This window comes from Salmo salar, chromosome ssa14, assembly GCF_905237065.1.
Source record: "Salmo salar chromosome ssa14, Ssal_v3.1, whole genome shotgun sequence".
NCBI classification, from domain to species: Eukaryota; Metazoa; Chordata; class Actinopteri; order Salmoniformes; family Salmonidae; genus Salmo; species Salmo salar.
The window spans coordinates 16,278,084-16,303,495 of NC_059455.1; the positions used below are offsets into that span (position 1 = coordinate 16,278,084).

Genomic DNA, 25,412 nt, shown 5'->3' on the forward strand with positions numbered 1-25,412 from the left:
TGTGTGTGTGTGTGTGTGTGTGTGTGTGTGTGTGTGTGTGTGTGTGTGTGTGTGTGTGTGTGTGTGTGTGTGTGCGCGTGCAACTTGCCTCTCCCCCTCCGAAGCTTAGGCTGCTGTAACCTACTGACATTACAAGCGTAGTTCAGAAATTGGGAAGATTTTTAATTGGAGAAGAATGGATTCACTTTTTCAGTGCTAGTTATGGATAATATAGTATCACGTTTCACATTGGATATATTAACTACTAAAAGTTAAGACATGTTTTTAATTCTGCACTAACAAGCTCGTTAGCCATCTAGCTCTGGTCCAACTCTCAGAAGTTCAAAGACATTCAAAGTTCCTCTGTAGAAGCCGTTCCTCTTTAGAAGCTGTTCCTCTGTAGGTGTAATTCTGTGGGTCTAATTCCGATAATGCATGTCATAAGATGCCCAGCGCTTCAAGCCAAGCCTCCTCCTCCACCCACTCTCACTCTCTCCCCGCAAAATTTCATTCCCATCTAGCGCCCTACACTTGATTGTTTATTGCGCATTGTAAACAATTATTGCTACGCAGCTGATAGCACCCAGGCCAAAATGACTAGGCCTATACCTTGCGCGCTCCATAGCAAGCGCCTGTATCCACATTGATTGGTCAAGTAATTGAATGTCAGGCTAATGTACAATTTTGTTTGAATCGGTTCAGGGGGGTGGCAGTTTCCTCTTGCGAGGGTGGAGACTTCTAACACACATAGACCCAAAAGTTTATCACACAGCTGACCAAATGACACAAGATTTTACTTCTGGGTTAACCAAGATTTTATGTTTTATTATTTTATTATGTAACCAGATTTACCAGAAACGCTAATATGATCATAAAAAAAAAATGACTCATGATAATATTGCTTATCGTAGAAATAAACAGCAATACTTCTGGAAATGCAGAAATGAACAGTAATGATTATCCTAATCCTCATCCAAGAACGATCGCAATTAACATACTGTTTTGTTATTATAATATAAATGCTCATATCCTCCATCCTAAGCTATAATCATTGTGTAGGGTATGGTAACCCATCCCCATTTCACCATACGTACCCAACCCCCCCACTGACCCGGGGCTAAAGACTAACTCCTGCTACTTTACTAGGTCAACTTTCGTCCTATGATGCTGATGGAGATGGTGACTTCGATGTGGAGGATGCTAAAGTACTGCTAGGCAAGTTCATCGATTTGAACGGGATTGTTATTTATTGACGTGTGTTTGTGTGATTACATAACTGATTTGGGTTTTCTTTTGCATGACTGACTGGTTTAACCCATCTCTGCCACAAGATACTGTTTTAGTCAATTCTACCAAACTGGACAATGAATCAACAAAGTCTGCATGTGCATGTTGTGAAAAGGTGTTTGGAGTCCGATTCCATACTGACTGTCGCGTTTCACACCACTGACATAACATCTAGGGCCCATTGCTGCATGCTTTAAGAATTACTCAGTCATAACAAGGACTTCTGTGTTCTCTCATCTCTAAGTCACTTGTTATATGATCTTAAAGTTGCTCATTTCTTTCTAATCAAAAGGGAAGAACCTACTTCAGGAGTGTTTGGTCCAATGAGTTGGTTCCATGTTCTGGTACTCGGTCTACTCTGCTGCTGTCTGCCATAAAGACTACTGCTCTGCTTTGTCACCCAGACCACTGCCTGTCTGGCACAGCTGTGGTCCCTGCTGCTAGTGATAGATTCTATAGAGTCCCTCGGCATGCCCACCCCCCCTCTAGGCTATGCTATTGCTATTCTCTCCTCTTTTTAGTCTCTAACTCTGCTTCATGCGATCTTAGACCTGCATAGTTTCCCTCGCTGCCTGACCTCGCTTAAAACTTTCCACCCCTTCCTTTCCTCCCTTTTTTCCCCTGCTCTGCTCTACCACCTTTTTCTCTTCTTTCTTTTTCTCCCTCCCTCCCTCCCTCCCTCCCTCCCTTTCCTTGTTTTCCCCTCTGTTTGCGTAGGCCTGACCAAAGATGGCAGTCAGGAAAGGTCGGACTCCCTCGAGGAGGTCCCGGATATGTTAGTGGAGGAGGACTCCGATTGGTTTCAAGGCTTCTTCACCTTCCTCTATGGCCTCATAAACCCGTTTGAGCCGTTTGAGGATGAGGATGGAGCGGCGGAGAAGGAGAGTGCTGGCACTTCTCAGACTGACGGGGTTCAGGGAAAGAGTTGTGTGATCTTAGGCCTCCACAACCAGTAGGCCTTGCTTACCATAACCAGTAGCCATATCCCCCGTGGCATGAAGTCCCAAGTGGACTTGTTGCTCCTTTAGACTTGTTTCCCATTGCTTGAGGCGCGTTTGTTGAAAAACCCTCCGTAAAAATCACAATTCCCTGGCAGAATAATTTGAAGGGTTAAGTCATGTAGAAGTTGACCCCTGAAGTCTTTTTTGAAGATTTCGATGGTGGGACGAAGACTACGCCTTCAGGATTTTTGCAGCACTTTTAAATGCCAGGCTGAATAATGCTTTTCTATGATGTGCATTTCCACTTAACAGACTGCAAACTACCGATTTTATGCAATGAACAACTGCACTTGGGTAACAGATCGGTTCTCTTTTTTCCAACCACAGTCCTGCATACCCTAGGGCCCTAACGTTAGCACATTTGATCCACTTAGCAGGAATTATATTTATACTTTTTTACTTTAGTTTGACCTTTCGTCTAAGTTTTTTACTTTATTGAAAGTTTTGTTGAAGATTATAATTTTCTTCATCAGTGAAGCATTCCCTCATTATCGTATTTATTTTTCTGTTGTCCATATTAGGATTACTATTCATGTTCTGTGTTTGTTGGTTTTTGAACGTATTCAGGTCTGCTATTTGTCCCCATCCCTGTCTTCGTCATCCACACGTTAAACACAATTAAAAACGTGTTTTTCAGATTATTTATTCGCTAAGGTTTATGTGTTTGTTGTGAATGTTCTTTTTTCCTTGCGTGGTAAAGCATAGATTTTTGGGGGGTTGAAACTTTGCACATAAGATATTTAGAGACCGGCTTGCTGGAGGACTTGTTGCACAGGTGTTAATCATTTCTTGTTAGCGGGCCACTTTTGTTAAAGCCAACCCTTTGAGAAACTAGCTTTAGACTGTTCCTTAAAACAACTTTCTAGACGACCTAGGACAGCGTTATGAAATATGATGTTGCAGACTTAGCCCGAGGTGGTTTTGGAAAAACGTGCTCCCTGATTTGAGCCCAACTATGAGTTCAAGGACTTTTACCGAATTCCACACTCCATGGACCTTTTACCTGCTTTGAGACGCAGATCATAACCTGAACCCCAGATCTCTGAAATGGGTCAATGCTGACTCCCACTCGCCCTAAAGAGACTTACCCAGCTAGTTTTGTTTTCAAACTCTAAACATTGTGGTCTATAGATGGAACTCAAGAATTGGAAGTTCCAGTAATTTTTAATTGTATCTATGGTCAAAAATGTGTTGTCTATGACAACATTGAAAGCAAACGAAGACCGGTTTCTTGTAAGTACTAGCAAACACATGTCTGGCACAAAAGGTATAAGGAATGGCACTGTCAAAGAACAATAAACCTGCTGAGCAAGCTTTTGGGTGGAATCCATTCAGATTTCGTATTGGCTTTCACTCATTTAGAGGCTTGACTTATTACTCAAGTACAATGACCAAGCATTGACCGTATAGCTAGGAACCTAGGAACAGGTTGAACTGGTGAGATTCATTCTCTCGTGTGAAAATAAGTCATAGTGGCTGTAGTAGATTATGTCGCCACAGCTCAAGCGGGTCATGTAATACTTAACTGCCCATTTTAAAATAGAACTAGACAAGTGACCCAATTGGTGAAGTGTGGTCATGTTGCGTGGACTTTTGGGTTATTAGCATTACCCTGTCAAACAAGCCCTGAAGGACTTGATGTTGCTTTTTAGATGTCGGGGCAGGCGAAGAGGCAAGTGGAGTATGCGAACAACCAGTGACTCCTGGAGGGCCATTGTACAAATGGTGCTTTGACGCCTCAAAGCCTTTTGATGGTGGATAACTGTAAAATGTATTTCCAGGTGAACAAAAGAAGAGCAGTCGCAGATAAAGTCAATCATAAATCAATTTGGTTTAATACAAGTTGCAACAGGGAGACAACACCAGTCCAAGAAGCTTGTAGGAAGTAAAAAACTAAAGGCAGTGACTTTGTCAGCTGCTACAGAATCACTGTTTCACAGAATACAATAATAATCAGTGTCCTCGGTCCTTGTACCTCCAATCACTATCAACAGATATGAGTTTAATCCATAACATGTGACCAACCAGTGTGTTAAAAACAGAACGCTGGATATCATGTGTATTACAGAAAGGGAAAAATATATAAATATGCTAAACATTTTGTTAATCACTCTAAACTGAATATGAACTTTACTAATCTTAAATATTTCCATTGCAACTACCCATCTATTGTTTTAGTTCATTGGTCTTTGGCACCATTGACAAATATGATTCCAAATGTATTGATAAAGTGTAAAATTAGTTATACAGTCATGTCACACTCACATGGTCATCATTTCCAAGTCATACTCTAACAAGCAATGTAATAAAACTATCAGAATAGGAGGTATGGGTAAGCACAAAGCAATCGTGAATGTGTGGCAGGGGTCCACAGTGTGACCATTTTACTTGTATTTGCACCTAAATATTTTGCTGTAAGACCTGGAATTGTATTTAGGAGCACCAGTGCGCCTAGAAAAATGAAGGATTCTAGCTTTATTACCTCCAAATATTTTTGACTGTGCTCCCAAATTTCCTGGTGTGCTCCTACATTTTTCAACTTAGGCGCACATGCTCCTTGTAAAAAAGGTTAGCGTAGAGCCCTGAATGGTAGCATCTGTCCGCCTTTGGGGTTTGGCATGGGCATGTTTTGAGTTGTCAAATTTTGTTCTGGTAATTTTTGTATATTAGTTTTGCCTGGTGTTCATTATTAATGGTCACAGGATTGTTAGATTCTAATGCCATGTTCCTTTTGAAAAATATCAGATGAACCTCGACCCGATCGGAAAAGAGCGAGACACAGAGGTACTTCACCTGCTCCCCTTTTTTTATTCTCTCTGCTGAGAGCAAAACTTCAAGAAGCTCTGAGTAGTCGACTACGCCATATGCCAATTTTCAGATGCGTGAATGCATGGCATATCATTCATGGAAAGCAGGTCTGCTAGCTAAAGAAACCTGTATATTCTGCTAAAGTTTTGAAGTCTTAACATTGCTAAGTTAGCGTTGATTTATGTTGGTGGTCATAGTTTTTTTTTTAATCTTCTTAGCCAACTTAATCGAACCAGAATCTCCAAAAACAAAGGTCAAGAAAAAAGAGGCGGCTACTGAGACCGAAGGTACTTTGTTGTGGATGAGTGTCCAGATTGCTTTGTAGTCTAGTCCATGCTCTCAAAATGTGTTGAAGCGTTTTGTCTGCTTTTCCGTGTTATCAACATGCACGTTTCGTTTTTTTGGGCGGGGCTGTAACATAGAATCTGTTTGAGGTCTGGCTGGTTTTTAGTTTTGTTAATTCATACTGAATTTGCTCCTGATTTTGTGACTTCACCCGCAGCCACTATTTGGCAATGCCAGACGAGGGGTGGCCCAAGTAGATTCTGTCTGCATTATTACTACCAATACTCTCGAAAGCTCTATGTCAAAGGCTTTACTATTAGATTGTGAAAGAAAATCTTAGCCCCACCCATGAGTAAGCTTGCCAAGGGTGTTAATGAAAGCTGAGAGATGTACAAGACTTCCCTCCATCTGTTATTGGTTGAGCTTGGTTTTGTTCTGTTGTAACGGCTGCTCTGCCCTACTATAGGTAAGCTCTGCGATTTGGCTGTTCCTATTGGTGGTTGAGCACCAAGCACCAAGCAGATACACCAGTCTTACTGAGACTATATCCATATTTTAACTTTTTGTTTTCCTAAACCTCAGATAAAAATCCAGGACATGTTTCCAAGAGAAAAGCCAAAAAAGGTATTGCATGAGGAACAGTGTGGGTTCCAGTGTGCAGTAGAGTTTGAGCTATGAAGGTCTTGCTTACCATAGTTCTAATAACCATATTGGGATCTTTTGAATTTAAGTGTACTGGTAAAAAAAAAAACATGACTGCTTCTTGACATACAATCATGAATTGGTTTCTAGCCCGCATGTTGTATTTGACTACCCCTTTTGTAGTTATAAGGTATTTGGTATGAAATGATTGAAATCCATCATGTCTGCGTGGTGTGCTGAGTGTAATATTGGACAACATCATATAACTGTTGGACCAACTGAACCCCATCTGTGTAGCAAAACGTGTTTGACCACAGATGTTGTCTGGAAAGCGAAACCTTTCCAACGTGCAGAAAAATGCCAGTTGTTGTTATCCTAACATTCCCAGTCAGCAAATCCAATTACCCAGGGTGCTTTGCAACCTACTAAACGCTTGAAGTGTGGTCAGCAGTATGCTTGCGTTGTGACCCTAGCAGCCTGGCAGTGAAAAAACTGTCAAAGCCGCTAAATGGTATTCTCGTGTCCCAGAAAACCCTCTTACCAAAGACGTGGGCTGGAAGCTGAGGGAGGCCCTGAACCAGCAGCTGGCCATCATCCATGAGCGAATGGAGGCCAAAAAGATTGCCAAGATGGCTCTGGCCGAGGTGAGGAACATCCTGGCCAGGGAGAAGGAGAAGGTCCTAGGGGTGACGAGGGACGAGGTGGCAAAGAAGGCTAAGGTGGCAACGGCAGCTAGGATGGAGGACAAGCCAGAGAAGGGGGAGTTTAAGAAGACCTTGGGCAAGATTAGGGGAGACAAAGAGAAGAAAGAGAAGGAGGGAGAAAATAAGAAAGAGAAGGAGGGAGAAAATAAGAAAGAGGAGCAGGGCAAGAAAGCTAAGAAGAATGCGACAAAGCCAGACAAGAAGTCAGGGAAAGAGGTGAAGGGTAAGAGGGTGGAGGTCCCCAAAGACGCCAAAAATAAAGAGTCTCCCAAAGCTGCTGCTAAAAAGCTCAAGATGTCTGATAAGGGGGTCCGGAAATGATGCTAAACTCTTCACATCTGCACTGATGTCGGTGATCTTTCACTCCCTCTGGTGACACAGATGTTAAAAGATTCAGGAGAAACACCACCTGTGAGAGGTCTCCAGTGACAGACCCCTGCGAATGGGAGTAGGAAACCCCATACTGTGCAGGACAGCCATTTCCACAATGTATAGTGCATAGTGTTTTAGCCACTTCCTGCTTGTGGAAAAAAATCATAATGCTGTTCTCTATGGAAGTATGAACTGGACAAGGAAAGGTGCCAAGAGGACAGCAAGGTGCTGTAAGCTTAGTTTCAGATGTGGTTTAGTTTTGTGTTAATTTATATATAGCTTTATTTAAATTCGCTAGACAAGATATTTGTAGAATTAGACAAGGACTTAATGATTTATTTTGCATTTGGTGGAGATGGAACTCAGGAAAGGATCAGCTATGTGCTTGTTCTTTGTTAATAAAGTTGGTGGATTCTTGAAGGTTTCCTGTTATCAAGTGCACTTGTCTCCCACTTTTTAATAAGATGTTTTGGTGTTACACAAATGGCCAGTTGTATGCAGACACAAGGTTTGGGTTAGACATTGTGCCTAAATGGGCATTCCCTCCCAGTCGTTTCTATTGGAATACTCTTTCCTTTTTTATTTTTCTTTGCTCCCCTGTCTTGCTATCTCTTAGCACTGCAGACCTCACCTTTCCACAGCATATCAGAACACAATACCAATTCAGTGTTTAAGTGCAAATGTAAACCCAAATCAGTCCTTAAATGTTATATTTGTGTTTTTAATTATGTGAATTTCTAAAGGTTTATGCATATGACCTCCTAGACCTAAATCTCAATGTACATTACTATATTGTTACTAGCCATATAAACTCAGCAAAAAAAGAAACGTCCTCTCACTGTCAACTGCGTTTATTTTCAGCAAACTTAACATGTGTAAATATTTGTATGAACTTAACAAGATTTAACAACTGAGAAATAAACTGAACAAGTTCCACAGACATGTGAATAACAGAAATGGAATAATGTGTCCCTGAACAAAGGGGGGGGGTCAAAATCAAAAATTACAGTCAGTGCATCTCCTCCTCATGGACTGCACCAGATTTGCCAGTTCTTGCTGTGAGATGTTACCCCACTCTTCCACCAAGGCACATGCAAGTTCCCTGACATTTCTGGGGGGAATGGCCCTAGCCCTCACCCTCCGATCCAACAGGTCCCAGACGTGCTCAATGGGATTGAGATCCGGGCTCTTCGCTGGCCATGGCTAGAACATTGGCATTCCTGTCTTGCAGGAAATCACACACAGAACAAGCAGTATGGCTGGTGGCATTGTCATGCTGGAGGGTCCTGACAGGGTGAGCCTGCAGGAAGGGTACCACATGAGGGAGGAGGATGTCTTCCCTGTAACGCACAGCATTGAGATTTCCTGCAATGACAACAAGCTCAGTCCGATGCTGTGACACACCGCCCCAGACCATGACGGACCCTCCACCTCCAAATTGATCCCGCTCCAGAGTACAGGCCTTGGTGTAACGCTCAATCCATCGACGATAAACTCGAATCCGACCATCACCCCTGGTGAGACAAAACCATGACTTGTCAGTGAAGACCACTTTTTGCAAATCCTGTCTGGTCCAGCGACAGTGGGTTTGTTCTCATAGGCAACGTTATTGCCGGTGATGTCTGGTGGGGACCTGCTACAACAGGCCTACAAGCCCTCAGTCCAGCCTCTCTGAGCCTATTGCAGACAGTCTGAGCACTGATGGAGGGATTGTGCATTCCTGGTGTAACTCAGGCAGTTGTTGTTGCCATCCTGTACCTGTCCCGCAGGTGTGATGTTCGGATGTACATCCTGTGCAGGTGTTGTTACACGTGGTCTGCCACTGCGAGGACAATCAGCTGTCCATCCTGTCTCCCTGTAGTGCTGTCTTAAGCGTCTCACAGTACGGACATTGCAATTTATTGCCCTGGCTACATCTGCAGTCCTCATGCCTCCTTGCAGCATGCCTAAGGCACGTTCACGCAGATGAGCAGGGACCCTGGGCATCTTTCTTTTGGTGTTTTTCAGAGTCAGTAGAAAGGCCTCTTTAGTGTCCTAAGTTTTCATAACTGTGACCTTAATTGCCTACCGTCTGTAAGCTGTTAGTGTCTTAACGACCGTTCCACAGGTGCATGTTCATTAATTGTTAATGGTTCATTGAACATTTACATACATTACATTTAAGTCATTTAGCAGACGCTCTTATCCAGAGCGACTTACAAAATGGTGCATTCACCTTATGATATCCAGTGGAACAACCACTTTACAATAGTGCATCTAAATCTTTTAAGGGGGGGGGTTAGAAGGATTACTTTATCCTATCCTAGGTAGTCCTTAAAGAGGTGGGGTTTCAGGTGTCTCCGGAAGGTGGTGATTGACTCCGCTGTCCTGGCGTCGTGAGGGAGCTTGTTCCACCATTGGGGTGCCAGAGCAGCGAACAGTTTTGACTGGGCTGAGCGGGAACTGTGCTTCCTCAGAGGTAGGGGGCCAGCAGGCCAGTGGTGGATGAACGCAGTGCCCTCGTTTGGGTGTAGGGCCTGATCAGAGCCTGAAGGTATGGAGGTGCCGTTCCCTTCACAACTCCGTAGGCAATCACCATGGTCTTGTAGCGGATGCGAGCTTCAACTGGAAGCCAGTGGAGAGAGCGGAGGAGCGGGGTGACGTGAGAGAACTTGGGAAGGTTGAACACCAGACGGGCTGCGGCGTTCTGGATGAGTTGTAGGGGTTTAATGGCACAGGCAGGGAGCCCAGCCAACAGCGAGTTGCAGTAATCCAGACGGGAGATGACAAGTGCCTGGATTAGGACCTACGCCGCTTCCTGTGTGAGGCAGGGTCGTACTCTGCGAATGTTGTAGAGCATGAACCTACAGGATCGGGTCACCGCCTTGATGTTAGTGGAGAACGACAGGGTGTTGTCCAGGATCACGCCAAGGTTCTTAGCACTCTGGGAGGAGGACACAAGGGAGTTGTCAACCGTGATGGCGAGATCATGGAAGGGGCAGTCCTTCCCCGGGAGGAAGAGCAGCTCCGTCTTGCCGAGGTTCAGCTTGAGCTGGTGATCCGTCATCCACACTGATATGTCTGACAGACATGCAGAGATGCGATTCGCCGCCTGGTTATCAGAAGGGGGAAAGGAGAAGATTAATTGTGTGTCGTCTGCATAGCAATGATAGGAGAGACCATGTGAGGATATGACAGAGCCAAGTGACTTGGTGTATAGCGAGAATAGGAGAGGGCCTAGAACAGAGCCCTGGGGGACACCAGTGGTGAGAGCACATGGTGCGGAGACAGATTCTCGCCACGCCACCTGGTAGGAGCGACCTGTCAGGTAGGACGCAATCCAAGCATGGGCCGCGCCGGAGATGCCCAACTCGGAGAGGGTGGAGAGGAGGATCTAATGGTTCACAGTATCAAAGGCAGCAGATAGGTCTAGAAGGATGAGAGCAGAGGAGAGAGAGTTAGCTTTAGCTGTGCGGAGAGCCTCCGTGACACAGAGAAGAGCAGTCTCAGTTGAATGCCCAGTCTTGAAACCTGACTGATTAGGATCAAGAAGGTCATTCTGAGAGAGATAGCAGGAGAGCTGGCCAAGGACGGCACGTTCAAGAGTTTTGGAGAGAAAAGAAAGAAGGGATACTGGTCTGTAGTTGTTGACATCGGAGGGATCGAGTGTAGGTTTTTTCAGAAGGGGTGCAACTCTCGCTCTCTTGAAGACGGAAGGGACGTAGCCAGCGGTCAAGGATGAGTTGATGAGCGAGGTGAGGAAGGGGAGAAGGTCTCCGGAAATGGTCTGGAGAAGAGAGGAGGGGATAGGGTCAAGTGGGCAGGTTGTTGGGCGGCCGGCCGTCACAAGACGCGAGATTTCATCTGGAGAGAGAGGGGAGAAAGAGGTCAAAGCACAGGGTAGGGCAGTGTGAGCAGGACCAGCGGTGTCGTTTGACTTAGCAAACGAGGATCGGATATCGTCAACCTTCTTTTCAAAATGGTTGACGAAGTCATCTGCAGAGAGGGAGGAGGGGGGGGAGGGGGAGGAGGATTCAGGAGGGAGGAGAAGGTAGCAAAGAGCTTCCTAGGGTTAGAGGCAGATGCTTGGAATTTAGAGTGGTAGAAAGTGGCTTTAGCAGCAGAGACAGAAGAGGAGAATGTAGAGAGGAGTGAGTGAAAGGATGCCAGGTCCGTAGGGAGGCGAGTTTTCCTCCATTTCCGCTCGGCTGCCCGGAGCCTTGTTCTGTGAGCTCGTAGTGAGTCGTCGAGCCACGGAGCAGGAGGGGAGGACCGAGCCGGCCTGGAGGATAGGGGACAGAGAAAATCAAAGGATGCAGAAAGGGAGGAGAGGAGGCTTGAGGAGGCAGAATCAGGAGATAGGTTGGAGAAGGTTTGAGCAGAGGGAAGAGATGATAGTATGGAAGAGGAGAGAGTAGCGGGAGAGAGAGAGCGAAGGTTGGGACGGCGCAATACCATCCGAGTAGGGGCAGAGTGAGAAGTGTTGGATGAGAGCAAGAGGGAAAAGGATACAAGGTAGTGGTCGGAGATTTGGAGGGGAGTTGCAATGAGATTAGTGGAAGAACAGCATCTAGTAAAGATGAGGTCAAGCGTATTGCCTGCCTTGTGAGTAGGGGGGAAGGTGAGAGGGTGAGGTCAAAAGAGGAGAGGAGTGGAAAGAAGGAGGCAGAGAGGAATGAGTCAAAGGTAGACGTGGGGAGGTTAAAGTCACCCAGAACTGTGAGAGGTGAGCCATCCTCAGGAAAGGAACTTATCAAGGCGTCAAGCTCATTGATGAACTCTCCAAGGGAACCTGGAGGGCGATAAATGATAAGGATGTTAAGCTTGAAAGGGCTGGTAACTGTGACAGCATGGAATTCAAATGAGGAGATAGACAGATGGGTCAGGGGAGAAAGAGAGAATGTCCACTTGGGAGAGATGAGGATTCCAGTGCCACCACCCCGCTGGCTCGATGCTCTAGGGGTATGCGAGAACACGTGGGCAGACGAAGAGAGAGCAGAACAAGCATGGGAAACCGTGTTTAAACCTTTTACAATGAAGATCTGTGAAGTTATTTGGATTTTTGCTAATTATCTTTGAAAGACAGGGTCCTGAAAAGGGACGTTTCTTTTTTTGATGAGTTTACATGAATATTACTATGCCAAATACAGTATACATTATACAGAGGTGTAGCCTTCGTAAAGGCACTTCTCCTGAACAAGAGTTGTTGCCATGTCGTCCTCATCCCCCTGCGTCACTTGTAAAACCCTCAGGGCTGAAAGAGAAGGCTACCGTCGTCATTACCAGAGATGCAGCACCAGAGGAGGCTCCTGCAGCACCTGTGGAAGAAGGTAGAACTCCTGCTGGTCTACACGTGTACACACACACACCTGTATTAACTGTGGTAGATGGTAAAGCTCATGAGAGGAAATGTGTGCAGTGAAACATACCCACAGACACAGGAGAAGGTCCCAGTACCACTGGTGGTGTACGTATCCATTGAATCGATACAGATACAACAAAGGCATCTTCTACACTGTTCTCTTCTGTACATAATGTGAAATACTCAAACATAGCCTACTACCTATGCAGTATCCTAATTGCTTAAACAGGCAAGTTATTCATCTGTATTCTCATTGAATTTGAACTATGGGCTTGACTAGACAAAATAGCATCCAACTACAACGTCACGAGCTGTTAAGGCCTTCCCGCAGTGTACGTCGGATTCCGTCTTTTACGATTATTAGATGTCGCACTGTGTGACGTTACCGAATTTTAAAATCTTGACGTCAACCTGGCCAGATTGTACGATTTGCTTCAGTTCTGTTGTCACATTCTGCGATTGGCTTGCGAGGCTTTCAGGCTACGTCAACTGCAGCGGTGTGTTTGATCTGAGCGTGTGCCAGCAGCGCAAGTCTCCCTCTATGCTTATGCGCGAGTGAAGTGAGTTCGGGAAAAACTAAAAGTATGCATCTTAGAAATAGTTTTCACATCCAAACTTTGTCTGAACTCGGAATCAAATAGACTTCCCAAAAATAACACGGTGCCGATTTTGTTCGTTTATCAAAATCCCATCAGGTAGCCTGATTTCAGATGTCATGTAAACAAGTTTATTAAGGGAAATCGTTATTCTTGCAAAGCATGTCAATGTTTAAATCTAACTATTACATTAATATGACTATCCACAATCATATTATTGTGTGCATACTCTGTGTACCTATTTGTCAGTCACCAGGATCATCTCGTAACACCAGCCACACTACACGATAAAGACACTGACAGAACTTTGTCGGCGCCTACGACCGCACGTGGTGGTACGTAAATCGGCAGACCTAGACCCTGTCACCCCGAACGAGCCAAGACGTCCGACAATTGTTTACAACCTAAGAATTTGCCCACAACGTGGACATTTTCCCGGGACAGCAGAATCGTGGCGTAACACGGCTAAAATCATAGTATGTGTGGGCCTTAAAGGGTCTTTATGAAACCTTTACCCTCAGTAGAACTGTGTCCTCCACCAGACACCCACATGGTGCTACTACGACTAAGTCAAGAGCTAACCATTAAACTCGTACATGTAAACTGTATTGATTTCATGTCTGCCACCTGTAGGCGCTATACGTTTTCTCCAGGGGGAGCATGAGCCATTCTCTACCCTTTTAACCATTGGCTCTGATAAGCTGGACTTGCCACACGTTGTTGTGTAAAACCCCACGACATGCACACGACATGCTTACACCTACTGTCAACAAGACACCAATACCTGTTGTCACATTATACAAACTAATGTTACATACATATACCTACCATGGTTTAAGTCAGCAGTTTCTATTCTGAAGGTCTATGCCTTAGTACTTTAGAAATCTATATTAAAGTAGCATACACTTTTTTTCATTATTGACACACCATGGAAAGTCACCTCATAAAGTTGGTGCACTTTCTTAAATGTGCCTTAAGACATTTGGAACGTTCTGTGCGAGAAGAAAATGATGAAGTATGCCAGATAAGGCCGTAGTTTAAGTAAAAGGATCAACTGCGATCAGGATGGTCTTAACTGTTCCCCTCTACCCCCCGTATCTCTTTCCCCGCGTCCCCTTGCTTTAGCCGCACCAGAACCCGTTGTTGAAGAAGTGATCGAGGCCACAGAAGCAGAGGAAGTTGCAGCTCCCCTATCAGGTGTGTAAGCTTGAAGAAGACATTGAAATGGTACATTCTTTGAAGGAAAAAGTCAGCCAATAACATAGACATGTATCACCCAGTGTATACAGCATTTTGGGAAATGCTGTAGTTGGTTTTGGCAGGAAATCCACGTTATCAGCTAAGTTGCATAATGCTGTCTCTTCCTTACAGAGCCTGAGCCTGAGGTTGTGGAAGAACCTGAGGTGGTTGAGGAGGAAGAAGAGCCGGAGGTGGATGAGCCTGAAATCATTGAGGAAGAGCCTGAGGTTCTGGAGGAGGAAGAAGAGCCGGAGGTGGATGAGCCTGAAATCATTGAGGAAGAGCCTGAGGTTCTGGAGGAGGAAGAAGAGCCTGAGGTGGATGAGCCTGAAATCATTGAGGAAGAGCCTGAGGTTCTGGAGGAGGAAGAAGAGGCGGCGGTGGAAGAGGCTGAACTCATCGAGGAGGAGGCTGACAGTCGGAGGAGGAGGCTGCCCCTGTGGAGGAGGCTGCCCCAGTCGAGGAGGAGGCCGCCCCAGTCGAGGAGGAGGCCGCCCCAGTCGAGGAGGAGGCCGCCCCAGTCGAGGAGGAGGCCGCCCCAGTCGAGGAGGAGGCCGCCCCAGTCGAGGAGGAGGCCGCCCCAGTCGAGGAGGAGGAGGAGGCCGCCTCAGTCGAGGAGGAGGCCGCCCCAGTCGAGGAGGAGGAGGAGGCCGCCCCAGTCGAGGAGGAGGAGGAGGCCGCCCCAGTCGAGGAGGAGGAGGAGGCCGCCCCAGTCGAGGAGGAGGAGGAGGCCGCCCCAGTCGAGGAGGAGGAGGAGGAGGCCGCCCCAGTCGAGGAGGAGGAGGAGGCCACCCCAGTCGAGGAGGAGGAGGCCGCCCCAGTCGAGGAGGAGGAGGCTGCCCCCGTTGAAGAGGTAGAGGAAGCCGCCCAAGTCGAGGAGGATATCACCGCCATTGAGAAGGAAGCCACACCAGTTGAGGAGGAGTTTGCTGAAGAGGCTGCCCCGGTTGAAGAAGCGGCTTCTCCCACAGAAGAAGCTGTTGAGGAGGAGGCCGCACCTGAGGAAGAGGCTGCACCTGTTGAGGAGGAAGTTGCTGCATCAGTTGAGGAGGAAGTCGCTGTTGAGGAAGAGGCTGCCCCCGCAGAAGAAGAGGCTGCACCAGTTGAGGAGGAGGCCGTGGAGGAGGAGGCGGAAGAGGAAGAGGAGCCAGCAACAGAGGAGGGTAAGGAAAAATAATCCAGAACAGAACAAACGCTTGTTAGTCCAGGGGTAGGCTTAATCTGGGTCCAGAAAGTATTGAAAGAAAATCATCTCAAGGTCTCTGTTTTTGCTGATGTGTTTGTCTTCACACAGTTTAAAACGAGCACAGTTGAACACCAGGTGCTGCATTGCAGAAGTGTATGCACACATTATCTTATCTGATAAGCTAGTAGCTACATGTATGTAGAGAGGTTGGGCAGTGGCCCCTTTCCCATCTAATCTTGGGGTAGTGGATAAGGCACTCACTTTTCTGTCTCTCCTATCTGTTTTTTGTGTTGCTCATGTCACCTCATTTTGTATTATTTCTTATTGTTGTTGCATTGTGGAGAAGGAACCTGCAAGTAAGCATATCGTTGGATGGTTATACCATGCATATCCCGTACATACCACTAATACAACTTGAAACTTAAAAGTCTCTCTGCTCATTTTGTGGATGAATACGTCAATTCTCAATGTGAGGCTGTCATTCATTGTCTTTTGAAAAACAGTGTTCTAATATAACTTGTTCCTTTGCTCCACAGAAGAGCTGGTAGAAGAAACAGCAGCAGCAGATTCAGAACAAACAGAAGAATCAGAAGCTGAATCAGAAAAAACTCAACAGGAGGAAGCTCTTCAGGAAGAGTTTGCAGGTACGTGTTGAGTGGGATTTTATGTCCGTATACCTCCACTCAGTTGAGGGCAAGAATATTCAGATGTCATTCTTCAGCGCCTCCTCTCTCTCTCCGTTTTAACTAACTGCAACTGCTGGGTTTCTGTTGCAGAGGATGAAGCTGAAGTAGATGAGCTAGAGGAGTTGATAGGTTGGTGATAACATTATTTTAACTCCGGTCCAGTGTTATTACTATGAGCAGCTCTTCTGTATAAGCTTTCATGGTGGTCATTGACCCTGTTCTCTGAAAACATGTCCAGTAGAAAGCATGTGTGTTGAAGCATTTAAAAAAATGACCACCATGTTTCGTTTCAACAGAAGAGCTTTCCCAGGCAGAAGAACAGATGGAAGATCAGCCAACAGGTAAACTTTCATTTAAAAACTTGTCATAACGCAATTGCATCTTCTCATTCATTTTTACTCTATTGTATGATTGTACAGCAAGAAGTTTAGAATCAGACATTCTACAAGTTCAGAATCATAATTTCATAGAATCGACATTTCACAGCTGAATGCAGGCCTACTGTAATTAGTCCATAATCATTGTTTAATAGATAGTTTGCACTTTGGCTATTAACCAGCAGTATGGTTTCATGCCATCTAAGAAGCCCAGCTTTCTCAGTGAAGCTGACCTTTGGGCATGTATCCACAGCAGACAAAAATAGGCGGTCTTTCTTTGTATGTCGTATAATAAGATATTCCTGACTTTGAAGCCCATGCCAGTGAGGACACACGTGATTAGTTGGTAGCGTGTGCTCTAATATGTGTAGGCCACATGTAGTCTGTGGATTAATCCTATCAAGGTAGGTAGACTTAACTCTCCCTTGTGGTGAGTAATGAAGGCCAGTGAAGCTATTTGTAGTGTAGCTCCCCCTTGAGGCTGGTTTATGAAACACAGCTTATAAAATGGCTCTCGCAGGAGTCTACTAGTCAACTAGTCATACCATACATTTTCCATATCTTGATATTGTTTGAGGATTTTTGTTAAATGACATGTAATGTGACTACAACTGAAATAGAGGGCCTCCATCCTGTTTTTGTCTGTTAGATTGTGCGCTGAATTCTTTATTATATGATGTATCAATCGTGTAAAGTGTTATGTTGTCAAAATGTTTTTTCTACCAGATGTAATTGTATTATGAATTAAATTGAATGGTAACTGCTTTTTTATTCCATCACTGTCACTTAGTGAGGTCAGTATCTTCTTTCCATAGAAACGTAGAGCCTGCGGTCTCAGCGCGGTAAGACTGATTGAGGACCAGCCCACATCGCATCCCACTGAGCGCGTGCAGCCGCGCTTCCCCACCTCCAGAGAATGAAAAGCGCCATCACGGCATTCATCACTGTCTCCCATTTCTCACTCGCACACTCAGAATCTTGTTTTTCTTTCTTTAGTGTAAAATCTCACTTCCAGAACTTGTTAGATATTTTTTATTTACCCTATATATATTTGTTTTCTTTTCTTTTTTTTCCTTTTTTTTTCATATAATGAAAAGTATCAATGAATTTCTCTTACAGATGTAGATAGATAATGTGAGGGTAGCTTTTCGCTAATGGAATGTAGGTTGTTTTCCATTTCCTGTGTATAGCAAGCAGAGGTACATGTTACTAGTCAAAGAACTTCACGTCTGAGCCGAGTTCAGTTTTTTGTTAAATGTGAAGATGCAAAGCTGCAGTTTTGTATTACCAGTATGTATTGAGTCTACACGTCAAGATGTTGCATATCTAGGGCAAAGTTATGCTGACAGGTGAACAGACGAGTCTGGTGATGTAGGGTGAGTGTGTGAGCTTTCATACGTATATGACTGAGAATGTGTATAGATGTACACTACATGACCATGAGTATGTGGACACCTGCTCGTCGAACATATCATTCCAAAATCATGGGCATTAATATGGAGTTGGTCTCCCCTTTGCTGCTATAACAGCTTCCACTTCACTCTTCTGGGAAGGCTTTTCTACTAGATGTTGGAACATTGCTGCGGGGACTTGCTTCCATTCAGCCACAAGAACATTTGTGAGGTTGAGCACTGATGTTGGGCGATTAGGCCTGGCTCGCAGTCGGTGTTCCAATTCATCCCAAAGGTGTTCGATGGGGTTGAGGTCAGGGCTCTGTACAGGCCAGTCAAGTTGTTCCACACCGATCTCGACAAATCATTTCTATATGGACCTTGCTTTGTGCACGGGGGCATTGTCATGCTGAAACAGAAAGGGCCTTCCCCAAACTGCTGTCACAAAGTTAAAGCACAAGATCTGCTAGAATTTCATTGTATGCTGTAGCATTAAGATTTCCCTTCACTGGAACTAAGGGGCCTAGGCCGAACCAATAAAAACATCGCCAGACCATTATTCCTCCTCCACCAAACTTCACAGTTGGCACTATGCATTGGGGCAGGTAGCTTTCTCCTGGCATCCACCAAACCCAGATTCATCCGTTGTACTGCCAGATGGTGAAGCATGATTCATCACTCCAGAGAACACGTTTCCACTGCTCCAGAGTCCAATGGCGGCGAGCTTTACACCACTCCAGCCGAAACTTGTCATTGCGTATGGTGATCTTAGGCTTGTGTGCGGCTGCTCGGCCATGGAAACCCATTTCATGAAGCTCCGGACGAACAGTTCTTGTGCTGACAGCACTTACAGTTGACTGGGGCAGCTCTAGCAGGGCAGAAATTTGACGAACTGAGTTGTTGGAAAGGTGGCATCCTATGACGGTGCCACGTTTAAAGTCACTGAGGTGTTCAGTAAAGCCATTCTACTTCCAATGTTTGTTTATGGAGATTGCATGGCTGTGTGCTCAATTTTATACACCGGTCAGCAACGGGTGTGGCTGAAATAGCCAAATCCACTAATTTGAAGGGGTGTCCACATACTTTTGTATATATAGTGTATGTTTGCGTGTGTGCATTTTATAGACTGTATGTCTATAAAACAATCCTATGAGCCGTAGTTCTCATTAAGATGCGTTTGAGACTCGTTTCGTTTCAATTTCAGTTTTGTTTGTTCCAACTCCTAGTACCTCGCTCTCACTGTTACTTCTTTAATACTGAAAGTGTTTTTGACTTACTCATACCTCTAGCCAGAATGGTGAACATCTAACAATGAGTTATACCCAAGCCAGGCTTGTGTCCATTTTTTTACTATTTTATTTCTTTTATTTTGTGGTATTTTTTATTTTTATTTTTTTTGCTGTATTTGGGTTGGATGTAAACTCTCAAATGGGAGAAATGTTGACATATGCCATTTGTTCTGGGAAAAACAGATTTTTACCTGGAGACAAAGGAAGGGCATGTCTCAGAGTATGGTAGTAACCCTTAGGTGCAGCTCAGTGTGGGTGTAGCTGTTATGGGTTAATGGTCTGACCCAACCCAGTCTCCTGGTAAAACAGGCTGCTGTGTAGTGTCCCAGGTCCTCCAATAGATCTGCTCCCCACACGCACACACATGGTCCAACAGCAACATGATTATTCGAAATTCATCATTCAGTACACTTAAACTCTAAAAAAAAAAAAAATCATAAACTTTTGTTCCCTTTCTCAGTTCTACTTTCACTTGTATATTAACTGGCTCAAGCCCAGGGTAAGTGCTTCATTTGGAACAAAGGTTTTTGAATGTCTGTGATTGTTGCTGATTTAGCAGACACCCGGACCACCTCTTATTGTCCCTCTGCCTGCGTTTCAGTGCACCCCCCCCCCAAACCAACTGTTCAAAGAGAAACGCTGTTGTACATCTAGAAGGGAACGTGACAGTGTAACCTGCTCACTCTGTCCTAGCGACATCTAACTCGACTTTTGCTAGTATTTAATATTGATGTAGTCGTTAATAATGTTGTCATGGTTTGTTTTTACTGCAAGGATGATGCTAGCTCATGCTTTGAACTTAAGGCTGTATGGTAAAGAAAAAGGACTTAATTTTTTCAAGGAAACTCAGTCGTGTGCTTAGTTTGTGTTCCTCCAACGCTGTAATGTTTCTGTGAATTCAGATGAGTGCGTTTTTGTTTGACATTTTTCCATTGTAGAAGTTTTCTGTACATGGTAATAAGGGGCCTGCCGGATGATATAATGGTGATAAGGTGATGTACTGTAGGGAATGCTGCAATGCAAATCTTTTCTGAGGAAACCAAATAACGGTTTGTTTCGACGTACACGAAAACAAGTGGTTGCAATCTAGTTCTTAGGACTTATTTTGTCTTTTTTCTATAACACTAGTGGGTCTTTTTCTATTCCCTAACACTTTTGAAGTCAATGTGAATTTTTAACGTGTTAATTTTACATTATACAAAACTTTACAAGATAGATCTGTTCTAGATTTTTAAATAAAAATACACTTTTTAGTATCAGACCTTTTTAATTATGAAAATTTTAAAGAAAGTGCTTCACTTTTTTCAAAGCCATATGTGACAGTTGAGGCTCTGCTGCTCAGAGCGGACTGTACTCCAAGGGAAAGACATTCCACAACCAGCAGTAACCGAAAACATCACTACAATCTCAGTGTTTATTTTTTATTGCAGTTCACATATGAATAGGGGTTTACACACAAACATGTTATACATAGAGGTAAACATAGTATCCAGCTGTATAGGCTAACAGGTTTTTAAATTATTGTGAAAATGCATTCTGTATGCAGGGTTGGACGGCTGTCACAGTTTCTATAAATCAGGGGTGTCAAACTCATTCCATGGAGGACCTAGTGTCTTCGGATTTGAGTTTTTTTCCTTTCAATGACACCCAGGGAAGTTCTTTACTAATTAGTGACCTTAATTCATCAATCAAGTACAAGGGAGGAGAGAACCCGCAGACACTCGGGCCCTCCGTGGAATGAGTTTGACACGTGCTGTAAATGTTCTGTTCCAGGGCTGCAATAAAGGTTTGGGACAACACCATGGTGTGGTTTATTATTGTGTAACTGGTTATTGGAATACCTTGACATGCACATAGTTAGTCCGCCATCTCATGCATGATAACACTTCACTAAGGTACCCTTTAAAGGCCCGGTGTTGTCGATTTGCTTGTGTTTTATATATACCACACATTAGGAACACCTTCCTAATATTTAGTTTTATGCCTCCCTTTTGCCCTCAGAACAGCCTGGATTTGTCGGCATGCTCTACAAGGTGTCAAAAGCTTCCCACAGGGATGCGGGTCCATGTTGACTCCAATGCGTCCCACAGTTGTCAAATTGGCTGGATGTCCTTTGGGTGGTGACCATTCTTGATACACACGGGAAACTGTTGACTGTGGAAAAACCTAGCACTGTTGCAGTGCTTGACACAAACCGGTGCACCTGGCACCTACTACCATACCCCGCTCAAAGGCATTTTCAATATTTTGTCTTGCCCATTCACCCGCTGAATGGCATACATACACAATCCATGTCTCAAGGCTTAAAAATATATATTTTTGCCTGTCTCCCCTTCATCTCACTGATTGAAGTGGATTAAGTGACATCAATAAGGGATCATAGCTTTCACCTGGTCAGTCTGTCATGGTAGGTGTTTAATGTTTTGTATACTTAGTGTATTTCCACACTATGGGGTTGGAATAATACTGTGAAATAATTAAAATGATAATGCCTTTTTAATGTAAGAGCTGTTTGAATAGACTGCCTGAAATTCATCCTGTTTTGGTGGGATGGAGTTTTGGCCTGCCTGCTAACATCACTAAGAGTTCCAAATCTCTCTGCCAATAACAGCTCGTTTTTAGTTCTCTCTCCACTCACACCACTCCCAGACACAGCTACCAAACTTCTTGCTTGAGAAATTGCTTTGTTAAGATGCAATTTTTTTATTTTTTACCATTTTAATTGAAAACAATCACAGTACTTGAGCAGTAGTTCTTATTAAGATGTGTTTGAGAAATATAAATTATTTGATCTTGAGATAAAATGGCTGCTTTGGACCTTTGAAGGGCAACTTCACCACTTAACATTTGGGTTGTTATGACTTATTTAGTGATGTCCTACACAGTTTTAGTGTAGTTTTCATGTTTATTGACTGTTTAGTCATGAGCAAAACCAGAAATTGCTTCTCTGACGTTTTCAAGTAGAATCCCTGAGTAAATTATGGACAGTCATTTATATAACCTGTCTATAGATGTCTGATCATATTGGAACTCCCTGCTATATGTTGCTCTGGTTGTCTTCAAATAACATTTTTAAATAGACCCTCAAAAACCAATAGTATGATATTTATAGTTGGCTTGCTACAATATTTTTCTGTTGTTCAAGGCTCAAACTCCCATGATTCCATTCGGCAAAACCACTTCCACCGTCGAAGTCGCAGCTCTGCCAGCAGTTCCATTGCGACCTTTCCAAATAGAGAGAAATAGTAATGTCTTTTTAGTAGGTACTAACTCCGCCATCGTTCGTTGGACAAAGCCCATGGATTAACGCAGAAAATAAGGTTTAGCAGATCTTATATGTTGTGTTCTATCTGATAATCTTCATCAGCTAACTTCACTTTTTGTGAATTTTGAGGAATGTATGTAGTACTAAAAAACAAATCCAATAAAGGCTTCTTAATTCATAACGGTCATGTTAACTGACCTCTTATCTCAGAGCAAAACGTATATTAAAGAAAGCCCGTGTTAACCTCTGACTTTATTTTCGGTGTTTATTCCAAAACCATATTCTTTCCCCATATGTATGGCTGAACAAACCAGATGTAACTTATTTCCGGGTTTTAAGACTACAGGCTAGCGAGCCTATATTTTCGTAGTAATTGACTTGTAAAATTCATATTTTTGTATTAGTTCCAATAGGCCTACAGTGTTGTTGGCTGGTTGCTTGGACAGTAGCTAAGGCTGTATTTGGCAGATAGTTTTTGAAAACACTTTAATACAGATGCAACAGGGTTAGCTACTTAGCTAGCATTGTTAATGTTAGCACCAAAGATGCTAAGTGAAAATCTACAGAATGGTAGCTCTCCGCGAACAGGGTTGGAGAGCCCTGGCCTAGGCAATAGATCGCAAAGCAGCGTCTCCGCTAAACTTTTTGGAAATGTTAAATTAAACTTCTCATCCATAAAGTGCTAATACGGTTCAGCAGCTCAAATTATCAGGATGTAGGGCATTGCTATTGGGAAGGATTTATACCATGGATGGACAGCTAAAACAATTATGATCACACTTCAATTCATCAATTTAAATATAATGGAGAGACCTATACATTTGGCAGCCAAGCACGAGTTGTCAGTGTGTAGCCTATTATCGTCTAGATATGACGTTGACATATCTTCAATGAATAGACAGCCTAGTCAGCCCAGTTTTGAATATAAATCAAATTGGATCACAATCACATTTTCTCCTGACACACAAATGGACTATAAATACATAACGTTACCAATTAGTTACCCTGACCAAACGGACAGTGCACATAGGCTGTATGCTCTTATTAGTAACCTACAGGTGATCAGACTGAAAAATGGTCTCGTTTTCATACCATATAGCATGTCAGATCTCTAACGTTAAGGTGTAGCCTGGGCTGCTGCAACATTTATACAGTGAGTTTTTGCTTGTGTCTGTCCGGAGTGATTGTGTTATCATCTTTGCGAAATAAATACCGGAGGAAAGTGGAAAGCGCGCGCGAAAAAAATGCGCTTGGTCAACCTCTCTCTTTAATCTAACTTTTGATGGATGATGGGATTGTTTTGGGCTTCTCCCCGTGCCTGCCTTTCATGGCATGTTGTATTTTTGGGTGGAGTATTAAAACCCCCTATTAGGTATTCTTGTCTCCAATCATTGATACCATGTGACAGTATAACCGATCCTAACACGGAATCCAAACCGGCTGCGCGCGTGCGCCATCGTGCATACTGTAATGAAACAGCAGGCAGGGAGCAGGTCTCGAACTCTCGACCTTCAAGCCCGAAGTCCGGCGCGCTATCGACTGTGTCGCAAAAGCATGCTCGAGCGGCAGAGTCGATTTCCGCGCTTATAAACCCAGGGTCGTTACACTACTCCCTCCTTTCAAAGAGCGCTTCCTCGCGACTCAACGTCTTACAGGAACGCGGTCACCGGCCGAGCACACGCACTGTCATGGATGCAAGGTCCGATCCCACTTCTGACACCAATGTAATGAAACAGCAGGCAGGGAGCAGGTGTCGAACCCTCGACCTTCAAGCCCGAAGTCCGGCGCGCTATCGACTGTGTCGCAAAAGCATGCTCGAGCGGCAGAGTCGATTTCCGCGCTTATAAACCCAGGGTCGTTACACTACTCCCTCCTTTCAAAGAGCGCTTCCTCGCGACTCAACGTCTTACAGGAACGCGGTCACCGGCCGAGCACACGCACTGTCATGGATGCAAGGTCCGATCCCACTTCTGACACCAATGTAATGAAACAGCAGGCAGGGAGCAGGTGTCGAACCCTCGACCTTCAAGCCCGAAGTCCGGCGCGCTATCGACTGTGCCGCAAAAGCATGCTCGAGCGGCAGAGTCGATTTCCGTTACAATACATTTATTTTGTCCCTCCACACCAAAGGCGATCAAGACAGGCAGGTTCAAATATCAAAACAAACTCTGAACCAATTATATTAATTTGGGGACAGGTCAAAAAGCATTAAACATTTATGGCAATTTAGCTAGCTAGCTTGCACTTGCTAGCTAATTTGTCCCATTTAGCTAGCTTGATGTTGGCTAGCTAATTTGTCCTGGGATGTAAACATTGAGTTATTATTTTACCTGAAATGCACAAGGTACTCTACTCCGCCAATTAATCGACACAAAAAAGCCTTCCAGGCTTTTTCTTCTCTTGACTTTATATTGTGATTGGCAGCTTTCATAAATTAGGTGCATTACTGCCACTGACCTCGTTCATCTTCAGTCATCCACGTGGGTATAACCAATGAGGAGATGGCACGTGGGTACCTGCTTCTATAAACCAATGAGGCGATGGGAAAGGCAGGACTTGCAGCGCGATCTGCGTCAGAAATAGAACTGACTTCTATTTTAGTCCTTGGCAACGCAGACGCTCGTTGGCGGCGCGAGCAGTGTGGGTGCAATAATTGAATGATATAGATTTCTAAATTTATTTTGCGACGCGATCGGTGTAGTCAGCCTGTAACGCTTCGAACACATCGACTGTGTCATTGCGTTTTGGTACACCAGAAGTACATTCATTTCCAATGGAACGCTGCGTTTGCCTTGCAGCATTGCGTTAGAGAGGCAGTTGCAGTGCGTTCTGTGTGGTGCATACATTTGATAAATCGAACGTATGCGTCAAATTGTACGCTTAGATTTGACAGAAACTAGCAAATTGTGAATGTTGAATTTTTGTTGCACACATGTCCAGTAAAAAAAAAAAAACTGGAATTAC

The 25,412-nt window shown here is 44.3% G+C and overlaps 1 protein-coding gene across 12 annotated transcripts in view; it reads left to right on the plus strand.

The window, feature by feature from the left end:
- asph (aspartate beta-hydroxylase) overlaps nucleotides 1–20,982 on the plus strand; it is a 36,234-nt gene extending 15,252 nt beyond the window's left edge. For 2 of the 12 annotated variants that reach the window (XM_045693988.1, XM_045693986.1), the window contains exons 3-11: nucleotides 1,126–1,194; nucleotides 12,310–12,387; nucleotides 14,141–14,212; nucleotides 14,387–14,628; nucleotides 14,685–15,417; nucleotides 15,977–16,084; nucleotides 16,217–16,255; nucleotides 16,423–16,467; nucleotides 17,294–20,982. In XM_045693988.1, the coding sequence (XP_045549944.1) occupies nucleotides 1,126–1,194; nucleotides 12,310–12,387; nucleotides 14,141–14,212; nucleotides 14,387–14,628; nucleotides 14,685–15,417; nucleotides 15,977–16,084; nucleotides 16,217–16,255; nucleotides 16,423–16,467; nucleotides 17,294–17,349 (1,442 nt within the window). In that variant the 3' untranslated portion in view covers nucleotides 17,350–20,982. Of the gene's footprint in view, nucleotides 1–1,125; nucleotides 1,195–12,309; nucleotides 12,388–14,140; nucleotides 14,213–14,386; nucleotides 14,629–14,681; nucleotides 15,418–15,976; nucleotides 16,085–16,216; nucleotides 16,256–16,422; nucleotides 16,468–17,293 lie in introns of all 12 variants that reach the window. The other 10 variants (XM_045693995.1, XM_045693992.1, XM_045693996.1 and 7 more) reach the window with 8 other exon arrangements.
- The last annotated feature ends 4,430 nt before the right edge of the window (nucleotides 20,983–25,412 follow it).